The sequence below is a fragment of the Mixophyes fleayi genome, chromosome 6 (genome assembly GCF_038048845.1).
Source record: "Mixophyes fleayi isolate aMixFle1 chromosome 6, aMixFle1.hap1, whole genome shotgun sequence".
Classification (NCBI taxonomy): domain Eukaryota; kingdom Metazoa; phylum Chordata; class Amphibia; order Anura; family Limnodynastidae; genus Mixophyes; species Mixophyes fleayi.
This window is the reverse complement of record NC_134407.1, coordinates 31,091,687-31,113,285: the sequence shown is the minus strand read 5'-3', so window position 1 is coordinate 31,113,285 and position 21,599 is coordinate 31,091,687. Positions and strand designations below refer to the sequence as shown.

At 39.1% G+C, this 21,599-nt stretch overlaps 1 protein-coding gene across 4 annotated transcripts in view; it reads left to right on the top strand.

The window, feature by feature from the left end:
- The window catches only part of ADGRA1 (adhesion G protein-coupled receptor A1), a 493,506-nt gene extending 474,561 nt beyond the window's left edge, over positions 1 to 18,945 (top strand). For all 4 annotated transcript variants that reach the window (XM_075216183.1, XM_075216182.1, XM_075216184.1 and 1 more), the window contains 2 exons: positions 5,860 to 5,958; positions 15,373 to 18,945. In XM_075216183.1, coding sequence (XP_075072284.1) covers positions 5,860 to 5,958; positions 15,373 to 16,585 — 1,312 coding nt within the window. In that variant the 3' untranslated portion in view covers positions 16,586 to 18,945. The remainder of the gene's footprint in view (positions 1 to 5,859; positions 5,959 to 15,372) is intronic.
- Positions 18,946 to 21,599: the final 2,654 nt, after the last annotated feature.

Here is a 21,599-nt window from a genome sequence, read left to right as displayed (position 1 = left end):
ATCTTTTTGCAAACATCAGAGTCATGAGTTCAATTCCGATCAGGGCCCTATCTGTGTGGAGTTTGCATGTTTTTCCCGTGTTTGGGTGAGTTTACTCCGGGTGCTCTGGTTAACTCCCACAGTCCAAAAACATACTAGTAGGTTAATTGGTTTCTCACAAATTGGACTGTGTGTGTGTTAGGAAATTAAATTGTAAGCTCCAATTGGACATGGACTATGTAATATGATTTGTACTATGTAGATAAATTATAACAATAATTTATGAAACTGTTTCACAGATACTTGTGAAGAAAAGATAGCATTATCTATGGCATCCAATCAGAAGATTGCTTTCAATTTCAAAACTCTTCCAGGAATCTGTTTGATTGCTATAGGCAATACATCATTTTCTACATAGTTATCTGCAAAACAGGTTTCATGAATATCCCGCACTGTGTACTATGAATTAACAAAAAGATTATTATGTACTGTTCATCCTATTTCCTATTCATGGTTTTTTAGAATAATTCACATAATTTGTTGCTAACAGTAAAGTTCTAAAAACGAAGCACTTGATCTATTAAAACTGACCCATGGGTCAAAGTGGCGGCTCACAGACATAATTTGGGTCTCAGTCAAAAAAAAGGCTAGGAACTCCTGGCTTAAATTAACTTCCTAGGTATTTGTATACTGATGGGTAATGGATACTGCATATTTTTAGCATCTAGTTATAGTCTTTGCAAATAGAACTGATAGCTTGTTATAATATCCATGTACAAACATAGATCACACACAACTAATGTAACATTTTTATGATTGTCAAAATGTGAGGGACAGAATATTAAGAGAAATTACAATTCATACACATTTTAGAATTGCAGTTAGAATTAAGCAAGAAGAATAAGGCAAAGGGTAATAAGTCAATTAGCATTTAGATAGATGAATACCCAATTTCTGAGATCAAAGTGAGATTATCCCAGGTACTGTAGCTGCAAGTAACATTGCTGGATACAAGTGATTAGTTTATACTGCAGATTGAGAGTGATTACAATTAATGACTTTAAAATACGATGGGATTGTTTTATTACATTTCATCTTTTTTTATTACAGAGGAATGAAAAATATATTCTAAAAGTAAAAATCTTATTGATAAAACTGTAGGCTGGTTTTTTTTTCTTCACCAGCATTGTACAGTTGAATTGACATCACACATCTCTGCTTAATCCACCTGCCTCACAAATGTTGTTGAAGGATGCCAGCACTGGATATTATAATCTTATAATCAACTAAAGTGTGTCATTGCTGATCAGTGTAGTTATATATTCACATGTTTAGAATGTAACACATTGCTGTTACTGTTTCCTAGCGAAGTGATGGGATACATTTATGACTACTGGAACAACCCTGAAATTAGAAATAAGCGAAGTTGCAGTGGAATTGTGCGCACATTTAATTGTGGCAGAACAGGAACATTTTTTCAGAGGTGTAAGGTTTTGGTAACACAATCTTCAAACTCCGCTTTTTTCATTCCACAGAGTGTTTGTAAATTCTGCATTTTTCTGATAAGTGAGGCTTTTAGGGTGAACGCACTTAAAGGGCGACAGGGTTTGTAACAGACTGAACACTTACCTGAAGGGGTTAACATAGGGTGGGGCCCGACCAATGGTAGCTCCTGTGGGAGGGTCCTGGATTGAATATAGCAGACGGCACTTCCTGGTTTACCTCACTCTTCAGCACGAGATCCCACCCACCCACTCCTTAGTTAGAGTATTTTATGTGACAAGGTTTTGCGGTAGGAAGGCACTGCGTTCAGCGGCTGATTAGTGGGCGCAAAGGTAGTTGGCCGCAGGTCACTGTCCCCTTAGAGGCACCAGTAACTCCTTTTTGGTCCTTCGGTGAGGAGGGTCCCTGTCCGGCTCGGTGAAGGAGGGCAGCGTGAGTTTAGAAGGGGTACAGTCACTCTGACGCCAATTTAGTGCATGATAGTTTGGGATGTGTTCCCCATGGTTAGTGGATGTACGGCGGTTTGCGCCAGTTCCCACGTTATCTGGTCCCTCCCTCCATCAGAACTTCCCCTAATCTGTCCAGTTTCAAACAGGCCCTAAAAACCCACCTTTTTCTTAAAGCCTTTCTGTCTCCCACTTAACTTACTACCTTATCTTCTGCCTCCATCCCCCTACTCTCCCTCTCTCCCCTGCCTCTCTCTGTCTGTCCACCCCTCCCCTTAGATTGTACGCTCCTCTGAGCAGGGCCATTTCTCCTCCTGTTTCCACCACTTCTAACTCTGCTCTCCAGCTACTTAGCCCTCCTCCTCGAGGGTCCTCCACCCCACTACCACTCTCGCTCCCTCCTCCCCCCTGGGGGTCTCCCTGTCTTCCGCGCCCTCCTTCTTGGGTCCCGTCATTTGCGGATCCTCCCTCCCCCTTCCCCGCCCTCTCTAGCTGTGCATTGAGCTTACTGAGTTGCTGTGCTTACTGTTTACTGTACTGTACTGTGCTGTCTCCCATTGTATTGTAATTTGTTTGTCTCTGTACGGCGCTGCGGACGCCTTGTGGCGCCTTATAAATAAAAATTAATAATAATAATAATAATATATCAGCTTGGGAGCTGTATCGCAGTGCCCTTTCTCCGCCCCCATAGGTTTTAGTTTAATACTAATATAATAATAAATGTCCTCTATTTTTAGCAAACTTATACATGACTCCGTGGGTTTATTTGATATAAATGTTTAAGAATTTTTAAGGTTGATGTAAAGATTATGGGAACATACATAGTGATCCCTTTATGAATTAATAGTCTCGAAAAAGAGCTGGAGCAACAATGGTATGCAATTATGCCACATTTTGAAATATGCAAATTGCGGCATAATAAGTTGAATATTACGCAGGACAATTAAGAAATGTTGCTTATCACTGCTTTAAATTACTTCCCTCCCCCTCTCTTTGTATAGGTGACATGCTCACTTTAACAACACATATGTAGGGTTAGAGAAACGATATATGTATGTTGATGTCCCGCTCTGCGAAATGTTTAATGAACCATGATGATGGTGATGATATAAAAATGTCATTTCAAATGTTAATTCCAGGTTTGTTTCTTTAACAAAGCCATTTAGACAAATCTTTATTTGATGTTTTAGAAGAGATTAGTTTGGTTGTATGTGGCTATGGCAGGCTGCTTTAACATTAATGACAGTATGTGGATTGAAATTACCAGCACATAGCTAGAGAGCTACAAAGAAGCTTTTCAAAGATGTTTCTTGTCTGCCATTTCAAAGGTATTTTTGCATCACTTTATTTGTAAGATGCTGGTAGTAGTATTTAATTAGCTACACGAAGGTCAGAAAAATAAGGGAATGCAGTTAAAAAAACATAATTGATGGGTGATTGGTGTATCGCACATTTTTTGGCATTAGCAGCAACATTTTACTGGTAGCTTAGTTAGAAGGTTATACAAAGCTACAATCAATGAAAGTGTTACGGTCACAAAGACGATCAATCTCTCAATCAGAAACATTTATAAAAACCAGTGTATAGGAAAAATGTGCAGTTACTCTCGGCAGCCAATAAAAATAGAACTTTCATTATCTAAACAACATTAGAAAATTGTGACCATCTGATTGGTTGCTGTAGTTAGCAGCAGATTTTGTGTCTGTGCACCAATTTTTTATTTATTTTTTATAAATGGCCGCACATTGCGTCCTAAATGCAAAGCAATATAGTTAATTTATTTATTAAGCGTTGGCCCTTGCTGGGGCCAATGTCATGCGCCTATGGATGTGCAAGGCAGACAAATAAGAAAATTGTGCAAATGGAACTCCACGCGTTTTGAACTGCCACGCATTTTGAACTTACCTAAATGACCTTTAAATAAGAGAGAAATTTGGCTGCGGAATAGGAAAGTCTAGAAATCTATTAATCTCTACTCGTTGCAGTGTCCACTGTCCACAGAGACAGCAATGAAATATATTAAGCCATGACAGGAACACAGGAAAATTTATCACAGTCGGTTATTCTCTGGTTTTGCTCTTTTTGGTGCACAGCGAAGACATCTGAATGAGCGCGTATAGTCAGATAAACAGCAGAGATCTGCCTTGAGAACTAGCGTAAAGGAGAAGCTGAATCTAAGAATATTTCCTTAAATTGCAGCTTGTGATTGGATCTCCCACTAACATTCTCCCCACCTCCCTGTATTTGGCTGTAGCAGTGAGAAAAGCACAGGATACAATTATAGGGAGTTTTACTCTTTCCCTAAGTGATATTGCAGTTTTAATATACATTCACTAGATAGTAAGATATAGGGCTAGATTTACTAAACTGCGGGTTTGAAAAAGTGGAGATGTTGCCTATAGCAACCAATCAGATTCTAGCTGTCATTTATGTAGTGCACTCTACAAAATGACAGCTTGAATCTGATTGGTTGCTATAGGCAACATTTCCACTTTTTCAAACCCGCAGTTTAGTAAATATACCCCATAGCCTCACAACCAAGTCACAGACAGGTATTTTATATTTCTTTATTCAAGCACAATGGTAAAACCCTAGTCACATGCCATCATCACTCTACTTCGAGACACTTAGATTTGAAGGTCTGTTTGATGGTAATTGGATAACATATATTATGAATTTCGAATCTAGAAATGTACAGGCTGAGAGAGGCTCTGAATGCCTATTTCAATTGGGTGCCCACCAAGTTGCTCATCTCTTCAAATTTAAGGCATTGTTATTTACCTTGGAAAACATATAAAAGGTTACAAAACAAATTAAACTGTTTAGAGTCTGTAAGCCTGAAAATGCTGCCTTGCTTTGTGTTATACACTAATATCTTAGTTATTTGTAAATTTGGAGTGAGAGGTAATATGGAAATGTTGATTAACGGGAATACCATTCTGTACAGTGTTAACATGTTTTGCTATCTAGCAATTATTATTGCACACTAGGCACAAAATAATTTTTTAGGATAATTCTCGGAATGTTTTTTAGTCCTGTCACAAACATAGATTGTCTGCAACAATGTATTATTATTACTGCTAGTATCTCTCTACCATGACATTGCCAAATAGTATATATCAGAGGCGGAGCTAGCGAGCTGTGAGCCCCGGTGCAGGGATAAGGGACCCAGGACCACCGTGACCCTCCGCATCAACCATGCAGCGGGCTTCATTATATGCATATTATATATATATATATATATATATATATATATATATATATATATATATATTAATGTTATTTATTTTTCAATTTGCCAACTTGCTGTTTTAATAAAATATATTAGAGGTTATATTTTAGGAAATCTTTAAGTCTGGATGTAAATATCTCTTGTCCTTTAAAACATTTAAAAAAAATAGTGACTTTTGTCTGTACAATGTGCCAGCTATGTCTTATCTTTCAGTAATTGTTGTCTGCCACACTAATTGCACTCATTACTACGCATGAAATATTTTTTGGAACTAGGCAGTATTATTGTTTCTAAGGAGAACCTCTTGAACTGTACAGAATTAGCATTGCAGAGTATTATTTATAGCATCTTTGTGTGGCATGCACATTGACCTCTAAGCATTCCTTATATGAGGTCAGCAATGTGTGCAAACGATCTAATGCCACTTTACACAGTCTGGTGAATCCCATCTGCCCCTGCACCATGACCATCCTCGCTGGGCTCCAATGGAAGGCCCTGGCCCAGGTACCTTCCTTAACCCGATCTTGACACCCCTCGGTGTACATCCCCCACAATACTTATTGCCCAGAAGGTAATGTTAATAAGAAGGTGGGAGTAAATGCAATAAGAATGTACATATCTGCTTATCTATATATGGTTGTGTTTTTATTTCCTGTATCATACTAGCTACAATAAACTCAATGTGTTCTCTTTCAACAGGCTCTACCTAATAAGTGGTGGTGTCCCTTTTATTATTTGTGGAATAACTGCTGCAATCAGCATCAAAAATTATGGGCAGAATGAAGAAAACGCACCCTAGTAAGTAATATAATTGGATCCAAAACTGTTTGTTATCCTCAAATGAATGGCTCCTCTCCTACTAACATGTTCAAGTATATTCACATCTGTGATGTTAGACCTTTTCAAGAACTTTAGAGATCTCATATATTGTTTTGCCCAATTTGACTGTGCTTTAACTCTAAGAACTTACTGTATGCATAAAATGATTTAATTTGCAACTAACTTCTCAAACTGTTGTGTACCATAGGCGATAGATAGGGTGTTAGGCTCTAGACTAATGTGATAATTTGGACTTTGATTAAGGTTGGCAAATGGTTTTTGCTGTTGCTTAGTGCATAGGTACAATTTATAAATATAATAAGAATTACTGTTACTGAAATACTGTTAACCATTTGTATACTTTTTTTATTCAACTTTGTAATCTTTGATACACGAGAGCTTAGAATCACCTAGTCAATAAATTCAAGTTAGTCCTTGTTTTCTAGACATCACCTTTTTCCAAATAAAGGGTTAATTAATTTTTTGGATAGAGGGTTGAAAGAGTATTGCTCCCCCTAGTCTTCATTATTTAAGTACATCTTCCAAGATACCTGTGAAATTATCACAAACATTTTTCTTCGGCACCTTCAACTGCCCTGTGCATTTCCCTCACAGATGTCAGAGCTTCATCACTTGACCTACTTGTCAAATATACTAGTACATCCACAAAATCGGAATGGTAAAGTTTCTAGTGACAGACGTCACTAATGGTGCAGCCAAATAGCCGGGTTCCATACTTAGTGGGCCTGAGTCGTTAAGGAGTGCCAATAAAAAAAAGAATAAGTTTGTTCCTGGACAAACCATGTTACAATGCAATGGGTGCAAATTAGTTTATTATTTTGCACATCTGTTAAAAATACTGGCTGCATTTTCATGTAGCACACCAATATTTTATAAGTTTTTCTTTTACACTGAAATTTAAGTTAATCTAGGACATGACCTACCCAACTATAAATCTGTCCCAACATTTTAAATTTACCTCCCCCTCCACTGCAACATGGTTTTGCCCAGGTGCAAAGTTACTCCTTTTTTATGCTTTGCTCTCCTTAATGACTCAGGCCCAATGTGACCACAAATTCAGCTAATTTTGATTGTCGGCTGACTGCTGGGGACTGGGACCCTCGGATGTGGTCACACTCATGAGTAATAAATATGTGCTGTGCACCTTTATAAATCTAGGACACATGCTGTGCGGTGCACATGATAGATTGTGTTCTTAGGTTGCCTACCTGGCTTGATTGTGGTTTTGGTATTGGAGTGTTCATGGATGCTGATCTGGTGATGCATTTGCCTGACTGTTGCCATTGGTTGGCTGAGTTGAGGGTATTTGCACCCCCGGGACGGTCCCATAGTGGGATGCTTTGGGCAGGGACACTGGGCCACCTGCATTTTTTTCCCTTTATCATGGTCCTAATAAGCTGCTGAGTCGAGTTTTGCCCCCCAGGCTAAAATTTGCCAGTCCTCCCCTGACTGTTGCTGAACCTGAAACGACACAGACCCCATCTTCTGTGACTGTAAACTTGGATCCTGTTTAATCCATGTGGTTCCATAGGTCTGGTATCCATTGCCGATAATCAACTGTGGTTCATGCATTTTAAGGGCTGAAAAGCACACTAGTACAGTTACTGTTGTTCATTGACAGGAAGTGAGATAAGACCAGACAGTATCATGAGCCTAAGATTTAATAACCTAAACCCCAGTCCAGCGCAAATTGTGACCCACCAGATTGGAATTCTGCCTCAGGAACCTTCCACTCGAGTAGAGGATTAGTCAGAATCCTGTGAATTTGAGTTTTCCTCTTCAACCTGAACCAAAAAAAAAGTTAATTGACGCAAAAGTCCTTCAAGGCATTTTAGGAAAGCTGCAGGTTATCATTTAATGTAAGGGCAAGCGCCTCAAGCTCAGAAGAACAAAAGGTTTCCATTATCAAAACCTTGTTATGTTGTTATCCACAAACATGGGCGTTTGGCTTGTAGCCACAATTCTAGTGTTTATTTTATTTGAAACTCTTGTATTACTTTATGACAATTCTCTTTGGCATGCTTTTGCTGAGAAAGCTCTTCGAAACCTTAAAGAGGGTCATAGATCAGCCAGGAACAGTGCTTAGAATTTTGCCAGTGGCCAGTAGATACTGTATAGATTGATGCTGCCTTGAAATATGAATTTAGTTTTGGTTTCTCAGAATCCATTAGGGAGTCTGGGTAAATTTTCCCATTTCTGAGACCACAGATCATCGCAATTGGGAGAGGCATCAAAGCAATCCAGTATGACACCTTCTATTTTTGCCATCATTTATTCCCAGCTCATCACCTTGGAAGGACCTATGCAAGATGGCTTTACGAAATTATAACCGGAGGAAAAGAATCATAGATTAACTCTGGATCTCGTTCTGTATTGTGAAGCGAAAAGGCAGTTTGCTCACACTTGCAAAAATACGCTGGAAGTAAATAGTAGCCATAAATGGACAGTTTCTTTCCGAAGAGATGATTTCTTGTTTCCTCTGGAGTTTCATTGAGAATTTGTTGCCGTAATTCAACACTATCTTTTTTTTTTAATAAACTCCAGAATATTCCAGTTATTCTCAGGTTCCCTTGATTAAAACAGCATAATCCACAGATAGACTGGAAAAAGGTAGATAAGTCGAGTCAGAATTGTTATCAGAGTTATCTTCTTCCTCCTGGAAGCCCAGGCACATCTACTCTTTAAAATGTACCTCTTCAGCTCCATGAGTTTGCTGATCAGCTCTGTTATCGCCTGTTTTCTCATTAACCTCGTAACTTATGTCCCATGTGTCTTCTTGATGGATATATGCCTCATAATATATGCTGTTTTAACTCTGGAATTGCTATCAATGAAACAATGCATAAAAGAAAATCGACAAAGTGGAGTTTGTTCGACCCTCAACCTCCCAGCTTAAGCATCGCTCTCAATTGTAAATAAAAAAAAAAGTTGATTAAGATCTATTAACTATACTGTCTTAATAGAGTCACTGTAAATACCTGAGTACCCTTACCATTAAATTCTGAACTTTTAGTCAAATTAAAAGGGGTTAAGGTGTTCGTTAAGTTTGACTTCAATGGACTTATCATTTAAGATGAACGTACCCAATGGGCAGTAGAAATACCTGGTGATGCCCTTTGCTTTATGTTATATACCACCAGTCTTCCAAGACTTTATTGATATATTCAGATATTGAGGCATATCCATAGACATTTTAAAATTTTCCTTTTCTATTACTGAACACAGACAAAGGGGTAAATGTATCAATGGCCGGATTCTTCAACTCCGGCGAGATCGGCGTCTTCAGCGCTTAAATTTAAAGCGGCGCTGCCTTGTAAAGGGAAGTTTCCCTTTACAAGGCAGTGCCGCTTTAAATTTAAGCGCTGAAGACGCCGATCTCGCCGGAGTTGAAGAATCCGGCCATTGATACATTTACCCCAAAATGTTCCTTTGGTCATACAGGAACATAGAAATCTTTATATGCTATGGTTACGATATATGAAGAAAGGATTTCTTTATGGATTCTTCCAAGATAAAGGCAATCTTAGAATGGTCTCAACAAGTTATTCTTAAAGAAAATTTGGTTTTTGGATTTCTCCAACTACAATCATCACTTTCAGAAAAACCTTTCTTCTATAGGAGCTCCTATTACAGCCCTTACTAATAAGACAGAAAATCTGCAAGACTATTGGTTCCTTTAAGCAGTTAAGACCTTCCAAACATTTTAAAAATGCTTTTACTCTGTCCTGATATTAATTCATCCATATGTCCAAAAAGCTTTCATTGTAGAGGTGGATGTTTCAGAGGAAGGAGTGGGCAGTACTGTCACAGTAATCCTCTAATCTCACATTTTCTAAAATGGGTTGTCAATGAATGGAGGCATTGGCTAGAGGCTCTGTCCCATTATAGTTCTTATGGATCATAAAACTTATACTTAATTGAACAAGCAAAAATACAGACTCCTCATCAAGCCAGATGGCCTTTTTTTTATTGGTTTAATTTAATTAATACTTATTGACCTGGTACCAAGAACGTAAAAGCGAATTGCTTTTCACAAGAATGCTATGATTCTCCTGGACATATTCCAATAATTTCCAGAAATTAAATTTTGCCGATTTTAAGATTAATAACTCAGCAAAATTCATTGGTAATCAGGACAAGGCTCAAACTAGGACTCCTCCAAAGTCCTGCATATCTCCCCAAATTTCCAATGCACAGTCATGTCAGAAGCCCACAATTAAAAGTTAAAAAGAAATTCAGGTGTCAAAAAGAGAAATCAACATCTTACTAGGTGTATCTTTGATGGCCTCTCTTCACACACATGAGATCTCTGTTAATTATTGTGCCACTTGTGTCAGATACATGTCTTCAATGAAGTCCCCTTTATATCAACTGCTTCCTTTCACATTCCAAACAAGCCTTGGGCTTCACTTTCCATGGATTGGATTGTAGATTCACCAGTGTCCTAAGGTAATTAAGTGATTTGGGTGGTCCATTGATCAATTCTGTAAAATGTTTCTTCTATGGATTCCTTTCACACAAACATTAGCCAACTTGTTTATTAATCATGCCCTCAAAATGCGTAACATTCCTGAAAGTATAGTTTCTGACTGAGATCCAGGGTTTTTCTGTTATTTTTCAAAGTATTTAATAACTTAGCTACAAACTTATTTCAACTTATCACACTCATACTAATGGGCAAAATGAATGAACCAAGTTTTAGTACAGTATCTTAGGTCCTGTACCACTGAACATGAGACAGACTGGTACAATTTCCAGTTTGCTTATAATAATTGTCATCTATTGGGACATTTTGGGGGATATTATCTTCATCCTAATCATCTTTTGAAATAAATGTAATTGTGACAATCCTAGCCAAAAAGGTTGTTTGTGTTCTGAGACCCTTCCTCAAGGGGTGGGGGGTACTGCAAGCGGTGCCAGTGCAGCCGAACATTTGCTGGATTCCCAAGCTTGGCGGGTAGTGCTTCTTTGCAGCTGTTCTCGCGTAATTGGCATGCATGCATAGTGCAATGCATCCTGCCATAATGGGGCATACCTAGATAGGCATTATGTACCTATACTCATTTTCAGACAACACTTTGTTGCCAAGTGGGTCCAACTAAATAAATTCTGCAGAATGTCCACTGAGCATGACATACATATTAAACATTATCATAATACTGAACTTAAAGTGGATCAGCAAACCTTTTTTTCATTTGTATTACCCAATTGATGAGATGAGATTTGCAAATCGCTATTCATTTTTTCTGCAGATTTATGTTTGAAATATATACATCTAAGTATATTTTTATTAAAACCCTGTTCTCTAAACTCTTAGAACCCTGGGTGTCTGATATCTTGGCTAACTGCCCTTTATGAAGTAAGGTGATGCTTCTCTGATGGTAGAAGATTGAAATCAAGTTCCAACATATAGAAGGCCCTGCATTTACAAAGTCTCCTGTCATCAACAGCAAGAGTATTAACCTTTAGTGAGGTCCAATAGATGGATTCTATCTAGCTTTCATAATGGGCTAAACGCACAAGCACTAGCGGAACTACCATTGGTGCTGCAGGTGGGATGCATCGGGGCCCATGGAGATAATGGGGCCCACTGCACGTGGAACTAGCAAGCTGTGGGCCCTGGTTCCCTCCTCTCCACTTCCCTGCACCAGGGCCCACAGCTCGCTAGTTCCACGTCTGCAACACAAGTGCTATTTACATAATTTTTTGCTTTATACACATAATTAAAAAAAATGCAATGTCCGCTTATAGTTTATTCACTACCACATAAACATACACTAAGGTCAGTTTTGACCATCATCAACATCACCATTTATTTATATAGCGCCACTAATTCCTCAGCGCTGGAGAGAGAATTCATTCACATCAGTCCCTGCCCCATTGGATCTTACAGTCTACATTTCCTAACACACAAATAGACAGAGACTAGGGTCAATTTAATAGCAGACAATTAACCTACTAGTATGGGAGGAAACCGGAGCACCCGAAGGAAACACACGCAAACACAGTGAGAACATACAAACTCCACACAGATAAGGCCATGGTCGGGAATTGAACTCATGACCCCAGTGCTGTGAGGCAGAACTGCTAACCACTAAGCCACAGTGCTACCAACCAAGCCAGTTAATCTGTCTGTATGTTATTGAACTGCGGAAGAGATCCGGAGCACTTGTAGGAAACTCATGCAGACAACATATAAACTCCATACTACTCTTAGGGGCATATTCAATTAGGTTTCCAGTCCACGGTAACGCACCGGAACGGGCCGCGAAGGCAATCCATGGTACCGCAATAACGTGGATTTTCTTGCGCACCCCATAGGGTTGCGAAGGAAAATCTGCATTATTGTGGTACCGTATTACTGTCAATACTGCGCACGGGAAAGCTAATTAGTTGGAATCAAACCCACGACCCCAGTACTGTCAGGCAGCATTGCTAACCACTGTGTCACTTTTCTGCCCAAATTCATTATCCTCATTCAATCCACTAAGTTTTTTTGTATAAGAAAGTTTGTTTCATATGCATGCTGGGCAGGGAAAGAGCCACCTCTCAACCCCTGTCATCTCTAGCTACAGCTTTCCTGTGCCCAATGCTAATTTTGGCTGAAATACCCAGGAGAACAAACTGCCTGCATGCCACTACAGACTTGGGGAGAAAATGGGTGATTAACATTATGCAAATGTGAAGTAACCTTTTGCAACCAATCTGAAATAAGTCTAAATTAGTTCAGTGCAAGTTAGACTAATGAAAGAATCAGTAACTGTGGGTTGCTGCACTTTTGTATCATGGCAGCACATTTGTTAATTAAGATGTGGTGGTAAAATGGGAGGAGGGATTGCTGTTTATTACAAAAAAAATAACTTTATGTTTGTGAAAGGCATTTAAAAATAAGTAAATGTCTGCTGTGGTGTGCAGACATTTACTTATTTATAGACATATTATTTATAGTACCTGAAACATTTCAATAACGAACAATACACTAGACCAGAAACATCAAATGCAACGCATAATACATAATACTCTAGTACACTGTGCTACTATTAAAAGCAATATATTTCACTGTAAATAAGGTATTAATTGGCTATTGGAAAACGTGTAATATAGGAGAGGGTAACTTGACATATTGAATTATAGCATCATTCAGGTTACTGATTTTTCCATTGCAAGAAGTTGAGTTGCAAATAAAAACGAAAAACAAGTCAATAGTTCATCTGCAGCAGTTTAAGAGAAAAACTGAGACACAAGATCAGATGCTAGACTACAGAACTATCCAAGGAAGGATTATTGTGTACTGTGGTTTGCGTGGTATTGACATTTATTATAGGGTAACTATAGTAGAATTTTTTTATTTTTTTTTAAAGAATCCTCATTCCTTAATACCGCACATGGAAAAATATATAAAACAGATGTCACTATAAACTCACATACTTCACACACAGCATACCTGCATCTTCTTAATAGACAGCTGCTAGTGTCAGATTATATATAACATCCATAGGCAAACCTAGGGGGGGGTTCCTGGTGCCTGGAAAACCCCCATCTAAGCCTGGGGCACTGTATAATTGAGGGGCTGGACCCTGCTCCCGCTTTACACGGCTCTGCTTGAAAAGGGAGAGCTGAATGCACCTAACAGTAGTGCAAGCAGCATTGCCCATGTATATTATAGGGATAGGAAGAGTTGGAGAGCAGCCAAGCACTATTTAATATTATAGCCATGCCCCCATGAATGCTGGTCACGCCCACTGGTGGCGTGGTGTGGAAACCCCCCTCTGCAAATCCTGTGTTTGACCCTGACATCAGACACCAACATCTGCCCAATGGCATTGTTCAGTCGCAGCCGGGAGTATACAATGTCTAACAATTAATAAAGTTACAAGTGCCCCTAATAGAGTACAAAAAAATAAACATTTTATATAACACTATAACTTTTATATAACATTTGGTACTATTAAATAGCAATGATTTATAATATACATAGCTGCCAAATTTTCCTTATTTACAGGGACCTCTCAAGGATCCTAAATATTCCCTTGAAATACATATCTACCCATATTCACAATGTAAAAATTGGGACAATTTCAGCCACCCACCTACAGTCCCAATCCACCAGGCCATTCCTGCAGTACTACATGGTGTACTAGTCAAAACATTTTGGCCCACAAAATAAGACTATCCTGTGAAAAATAGGGCTGATGACTACGTACCATAATACCCCTCTTTTATTTTACTATTGACCAACTGCACAGTACAATTCCTTTTATTCTCTATGTTGCATGCCATTTTGTTATTAATATTCAGAATCTTAAATCAAAATGCTAAGAAATTAGGCTGTAACCAAGTTCCAATAAACTTGTCATGATGAGGACTGTAGTATGTCAAGGTCCATTTAGACTAATGATAGGCAACAAGCGGCCTGAGACTTCACCTGTGGCCCCCAGCTCTTTCCTGCTTATTGTCAGATTTGTATGTTATAGCTTGTAATACTTGTATAAAATGCTGGCTGATATGTTATTGCAGATTGGTGTCTCATTCTTTGAATAAACTTATTGATTTAACTTATTACTTAGATTGACCTTAATGTGCTGCTCTTTTGAAGGCTAGTGGGTTGCACCATGCAGCCCTGAAGTGTTTCAGGTTACCTATCACTGATTTAGGCAGTAGGGTGGTAATGTATGCTAACTGTGCTCAATGACAATTATCACTGGAAATTATTTTAAAATGGTGCTATATATTGACTGGGACAGCACAGTGACTCAGTGGTTAGCACTTCTGCCTCACAGCACTGGGGTCATAGGTCCATATCCCGACCATTGCCTTATCTGTGTGGAGTTTGTATTTTCTCGCCGTGTTTGTGTGGGATTCCTCTGGGTGCTCTGGTTTTCTCCCACAATCCAAAAACATACTAGTAGGTTAGTTGGCTGCTATCAAATTGACCCTAGTCTTTGTGTGTGTGTTAGGGAATTTAAACTGTAAGTTCTATTGGAGCAGGGACTGATGTGAGTGAGTTCTCTGTACAGCGCTGCGGAATTAGTGGCGCTATTTAAATTAATATTTACGACCATAAACATTTGACCATAAACATTGTAATCTTCAGTACATCAAGAATTGCTGAGAATAAGCCCCCACTCATTTTGCTAGACAGCGAGAATGTTTAAAAGAAGAACAAAAATTGTACTCAGAACTTGAATAAAAGGAGAAGGACTTATTTTGTCTGTTGTATATTTCATATAACTGCTTTGAAATTGGCCTGGGAGCAAATAAATTAATTTATTGAGCCAGTCATAATAAGGCATGATCCCAGTAAATAACACTTTATGAAAGAATGTAATCCTATTTGTGTTGTAATAGTGTCTGTATTTTATCTATCCACAGCTGCTGGATGGCTTGGGAGCCCAGCCTTGGCGCATTCTACGGCCCGGTAGCATTTATCGTTCTTGTCACCTGTATTTATTTCCTCTGTACCTACGTGCAGCTGAAGCGTCATCCCGAACGCAAGTATGAATTGAAGGAAAGGACGGAGGAGCAGCAGAGGTTGGCAGGTGCAGAAATGGGTCACAGTCATATATCTGAAGCTGGGCCAGTTGCCCAGGCAAGCTGCTCCCTGATTTCATCGTCACTGCTGGAAAATGAGCATTCGTTCAAGGCCCAGCTACGAGCTGCTGCATTCACTCTTTTTCTATTTACAGCAACCTGGACCTTTGGGGCTCTTGCTGTATCTCAAGGGCATTTCTTGGATATGATATTTAGCTGTCTGTATGGAGCGTTTTGTGTAACTCTAGGGCTGTTCACCTTGATCCATCACTGTGCAAAACGAGATGATGTTTGGCATTGCTGGTGGTCCTGTTGTCCGTCTAAAAGAAACGCTTATGCAGTGTCAGCTCGCCAGAAAGTGAACATAAACGGAGATGCCCAAGGGCATGCAACCTGCATTCAGGATTCACCGTGTCCTAATAAATCACCCATGTACAACCACCCATCCATAGGTCACTGTAAACTCACTAATTTACAAGCCGTTCAGAATCACGTAAACTGCCTTTCGCCAGTCACGCCATGCTGTGCAAAGATTCACTGTGAACAACTTATGGAAGATGAAGCCCATATCCACGTACATAACGAAGGTGCTTTTAGACCCAACATGCACGTTCACAGGTGTCTCAAAAGCAGAACTAAGCCGCGCTACTTCAGTCGACACAGATCAGCTGCAGAGAGAGAGTACGCTTACCACATTCCTTCTAGTATTGATGGGAGTATCCATAGCTCGCACACAGACAGTCCACACAGTACACACGAGGGCCATACGGGCCACAGACGGGGCTGTTGTGCAGCAAGCGATCCGTACCCTACAATCAGCCAGCCGGAGAGCAGTGATGCAAGTACTGCAATATTTAGTTGTGGCAAAATGCCCGACTCGGACACTGTGCCCCATACTCACTTTGAGATGCAACCAAGGAGACAATCATTTCCATTTAACACAACAAATCCTAATGGGGTGCTCAAGGGTAGCATGCATGAAGCCATGGTCTATAGTTCCGATAATACAGGAAATATAAAAACGGGCCCATGGAGAAACGAAACTACTGTGTAGTTCTGGGGCTAGCTCATATGTCTTTCCTGCGCTGGTAAAAAAAAACGTATGCCATGTTTTTTAATTTCACTTGTTGAGTGTCTGTACAGCACACCAGTACATGTACAATGCTTGGTTCTGTTTTGTTTATACAAAGAAACCAATAATAATGGGGCAGTTGTGAAAAAAAAATAACATGTTAAAGAGGAATAACAATAAGTGTATTGCAAAGAACCAAGGTGCGAAGCAGATCAGAGGCAATATCCCTTTTATTTTGTTTTGTTGAATCTTGATTCACTTCTCTGTGTTGCACTTTCCGCTGTTACCAAGACAATAAATTATTCTAAACCTTTTTGTAATATGTCCTACATGTTGTACTATTAAACCAAATAGACATTTTTAATGTATCTCGTGTCAGATAGGTATCACTTGTGTACATGTTATTCTCCAGGAGTGGCTTCACAAAATATCCAGTCCTGCCTCTATCGCATGCAGGCAGTGGGTACGCTTTAAGATATTACCCCAGATAATTGAGTTTGGGCCTGATTCATGTTTAGACACAAGTTGTATTTCTAAAAAAGAGCACCGCACTTGTGCATAGTTCCAAACGTATTCAAATCCAAACGGATCTCAAGATACATTTAAATTTGAATCTTGGTGTAAGTCATACTTGCCAACTCCCCCTGAATGTCAGGGAGACTCCCAGAAATAGGGGTGATCTCTCTCACTCCCTGAAGAGTCTGGCATTCTCCCTGATGCTGAGCCAGTACAAGACGTGGTTGGCTTCGCCATCTGTGGCATGATGACACCGTTCAGAAATTGTGTCCTATGTCCATGTATTGATGGCTATGGAGGTGGCCATTTTCACGGAGACCAAGATTTAATCAAAGTCTGACAGGTAAGACAACATGACTTTAGTAATGGAGACAGAAATGTAAAAGACATTTCAGTCGGGAGAGATTCATTAGCTGCTTTTCTTTAACGCATAGTTGCCCTGCTCTCCCGGAATGTCCGGGAGACTCCCGCATTTCTGGAAGACCTCCCGGGCTCCCGAGAGAGTAGGGCAACCTCCCAGTTCTCGCCCCCTTAATAGATAAAATGCGGGGGGCAGGGCTTAATGACGCAAATATTGCGGTATATTAGCCCCGCTCCCTGCTGTAATTGGTCAATATTGTGACAATCGTTTAGGGGCGGGGCCAAAATGATGTGATTAGTCAAGCCCCGCCCCCACGCTCCCCGGAATCTCCCTGAAGCCAACGAGGAAAAGTTGGCAAGTATAGTGTAAGTACGCTGTACCTAAACGTTACTTGACTTAAGTAGATACACACAACACAACAGACTGCAGTATCATCATCATCACCATTTATTTATATAGCGCCACTGATTCCACAGTGCTGTACAGAGAACTCACTCACACATTAAAAAATATATATATTTTAAAATAAATGAACAGCACTTAACATAATCATTGAGAAAAATATGGATCTTAAAAAAATACATTGTAAAAACTATATGTATGTGTGCTAGGTAGTTGCACATATACATGTAGTTTTTAATACGAAAACCATACCATGCCAGTCATTACTATCAGTCGGCACCTGCCCTGTACCTGGTGCAAGTGATAAGTACACCTGGTTTCTGACCTACAAGAAACCCTGGACTTAAATGGCCACATCTGCTTCAGCATGCCCTTACTGAACATGGCCCCTTCCCTCCCCAGTTCTCCAACTTAGGTCATAGGCAGCCATACGTGTCATTTGTGTTCAGACATGAAATTGCGTTAGTTGGCATAAGGTCCATTTCTGAGCATGTACAGAGCTGTGTCACAAGATACGTCAAAAAACGGAATTACAACCGAATATGAATCAGTCTCTAACCCACCCTGAAATCAAGTAAAACTGACCCAGGAAAAAGAGTTTCCTGAAATACGTTTTTGAATGACAAAGGGATGGGTGATACCATTCTGACAAAGAGGTAACATCTATACAAGGTTTTTATTATATAAAGTACAGTACAATCTGTAGTGGAATGATATTGCCTCTGAATGTTTGCTGTCAGCACTCTAGAATCGCGTTTTGTCCACTCAATGTTTGTCTCTCTCCATGTTGGAGGGAAGAATTAGCTAATATGACTCCTTTTCCATCGGCAGTGTTGTATTGGTTGTAATTTGCATGACACGGGTCAGGATATACCATTTGTTGTTTTTCAATGTTACCTGTTTAAAATGCAGTATTGTTAAAGACTGTGAAAACCATGTTGGTATTACTCTAGACCATTATGAATCGACACAAACTCACCTCTGCACTAGTGTAAGTGGCACAATCCTTCGTATGAGGTGTTATGATAAACTTTGATTAAACTCACTCAGATGTCTTTGCAAAGCATGCAGTACCATTGTATGTGACACTGTGCATTGTGCAAGCAATGTTCTACACTCGTTTTACACTACCTTGTACAGTTTCCCTTTGTGAGAGAACTCACAAGTGTTCAAAGTAACCTGTATAGTGCTGGTTTCTATTTAACTCTTTAAGGACTCTCTACAACAATTTGTCACTTTTACTTCACAAGAGGTTATCATAGTCAAACAATATGTAAATACAATTTTCGATTAGCTTGTAGAGATACAGAGTGTAGCCTGATGTTTAAAGCGCCAATACCATGAAAAAAATCATGTGTAATTTTTGTTTTTTTTATATAAATCAGAAGTGGCAGGCTATAAGAAGAACTATAGTATTTATGATTTTCAAGCTTCTTTTTTTTTCTTCAGGCTGCTATTAATGATTTTATAATTCTGGACTACCATGGCAGCCACAGTCACATGGCACATGATGTAGTGAGCAGAGAGGCTTTGAATTGTTCCTCTGAGCTCTGTCTGCACTGTGACATCCTCCTTTGTCCACCTCTGCAATCACATGATGTGAGACTGTGCCTGTGTCTGGCAGCCATTTTTATTGGACAAACAAAGAGCTAATGAAGGAGATAATGATTTGTAAGAGAATAGCTTAGAAAAATGACACATCGAATACATGCATAAAAAGTATTTCATTTGCTATTTTAGGAGACAAAAATAAATCTTCTATGTGGGATTTCTGCTTTAAAACAGAACTACAAACATGTTTCCCCTAACACCTTGCAATGACTCAACACTTTACCTGTCATTCAAGTTTGAAAAATCTGACATAACTTTTGTGTAAGAGCCTAATTGCAGTGGACAGTTGTTAACATGCATACCATTATTGAAAAAAATAATATATAAAATGATGCCCCTCCTTCTCTGTGTCATAAATGCCCTTGGCATTATTGAAATTGGTTGTGGGCAGCAGTTCCTGTTACACTGAAAGTGATAATTCAGGGCCGATGCACTGATAGCTGCCAGCTTGATGATGTCACAGGATGTGTCTCGGGAGCACACTGAGCATGCTCCTGCCAGTACATGCCAGCACATGGGCTATTCATTCTCTCATTAATACTCAGGAATACTTACACCTGCCCAGAAGATGGCTAACTGAATGCATATATGTAAAAAGAGGAATACAGAAGAACCTGTATAGGTGTAACAACAGTAAATGTAATATATGTTTAGTTATGTGCTGTCTGTTTAAATGTGTGTTTCATGTGCAGTTTTGTGTAGGCAACAGGTATAAGATAATCATATTATAGCAAATAAGCTACACTATGCTGCGTTAATCTCTGTTTTGTAGTATTCACATAAGGAACACAATAACACAAGGAACTCATGGGGTTCTATTTTTTTTAAAAACCAGTAACCAAATTATGTATGTGAATCCACCTTGCAGCCTATTCACCAGTATTTCCTTCTCAGCATACTTCCTTGAACTATTTTTCTGTTTCCTACTTTTAAAGTATAGTATTGTTTAAAAAAAAAATAGTGAATGAGAAATTGTTGACTTGTATAAAATAATAACATAAAAAACATGACAAGTAATAAAGAATATACAACACAGTACAGAGTAGGGACACTGGGGCACCTCATTTTGCGGAACATTACAAAAAGGAGATTTAATTTTGTGGGGTGAGACTGCTGTAAAGAGATAAGGGGCTAGATTTACTAAGCTGCGGGTTTGAAAAAGTGGGGATGTTGCCTATAGCAACCAATCAGATTCTAGCTGTCATTTATTTAGTACCTTCTACAAAATGACAGCTAGAATCTGATTGGTTGCTATGGGCAACATCCCCACTTTTTCAAACCCGCAGCTTAGTAAATCTAGCCCAAGGGGTTGAAGGATTGGGGACTCTTCTTTTATATACACACTTCTGAATCCATACTTTTAAGATTTCTCACCCGGGAGATCTGGGGGAGAAGCCATGTGACATGGCGTGGTGACATTATCGCGCCACCATAGCTCCGCCCCCACTATAAAAAGCAGAAATTCATGGCATTAAATGGAGGGGCAAGGCTTAATCGCGTCATTAAGCCCCGTCCCCTCTGTTCACTGTGAATTTCGGCGCCTCCCAGGAATTCCGGGACAGTAGACAACTATGCTGTAACCCCTTAAATTGCAAGTGTAGAAATAATGCCACAAAAAGAACTTTCTCAGTCCACCTTCCAATATTTTCTTATAAAAAAAAAATATTACTAAACTCAAATATGTGGCAATAGTAGTTGACATCATAAATTAGATTAGATTATACATAACAATCCTATAATAGGCACTAATTAGCGGCTGCTTCTAATACTATCTGACAATATAACATTTTAAACATAGTTACCAAATGCACTAAATAATTAAAAAACATACATAAACAGTTTAGGCCACATAGATAACAATGTTAAGATTTGTTGAGGACAATTATCCTAATTATTGCTAATAAATGTCAACAGCTTAGATGTTGTTTTACAGACAGCTGAATAAATTGCATACAGATTTCATCAGTAGCAAATAAGCGGATAAATTATAATTATTATTGTAGATCTGTATGGTGCCACGATGCTTTGCAACACAGCACAGTAGGCGAAACAGTACATACATAAAAAAGGGACATACAAGGCAGGAAAATAAATGCAGACACAAAA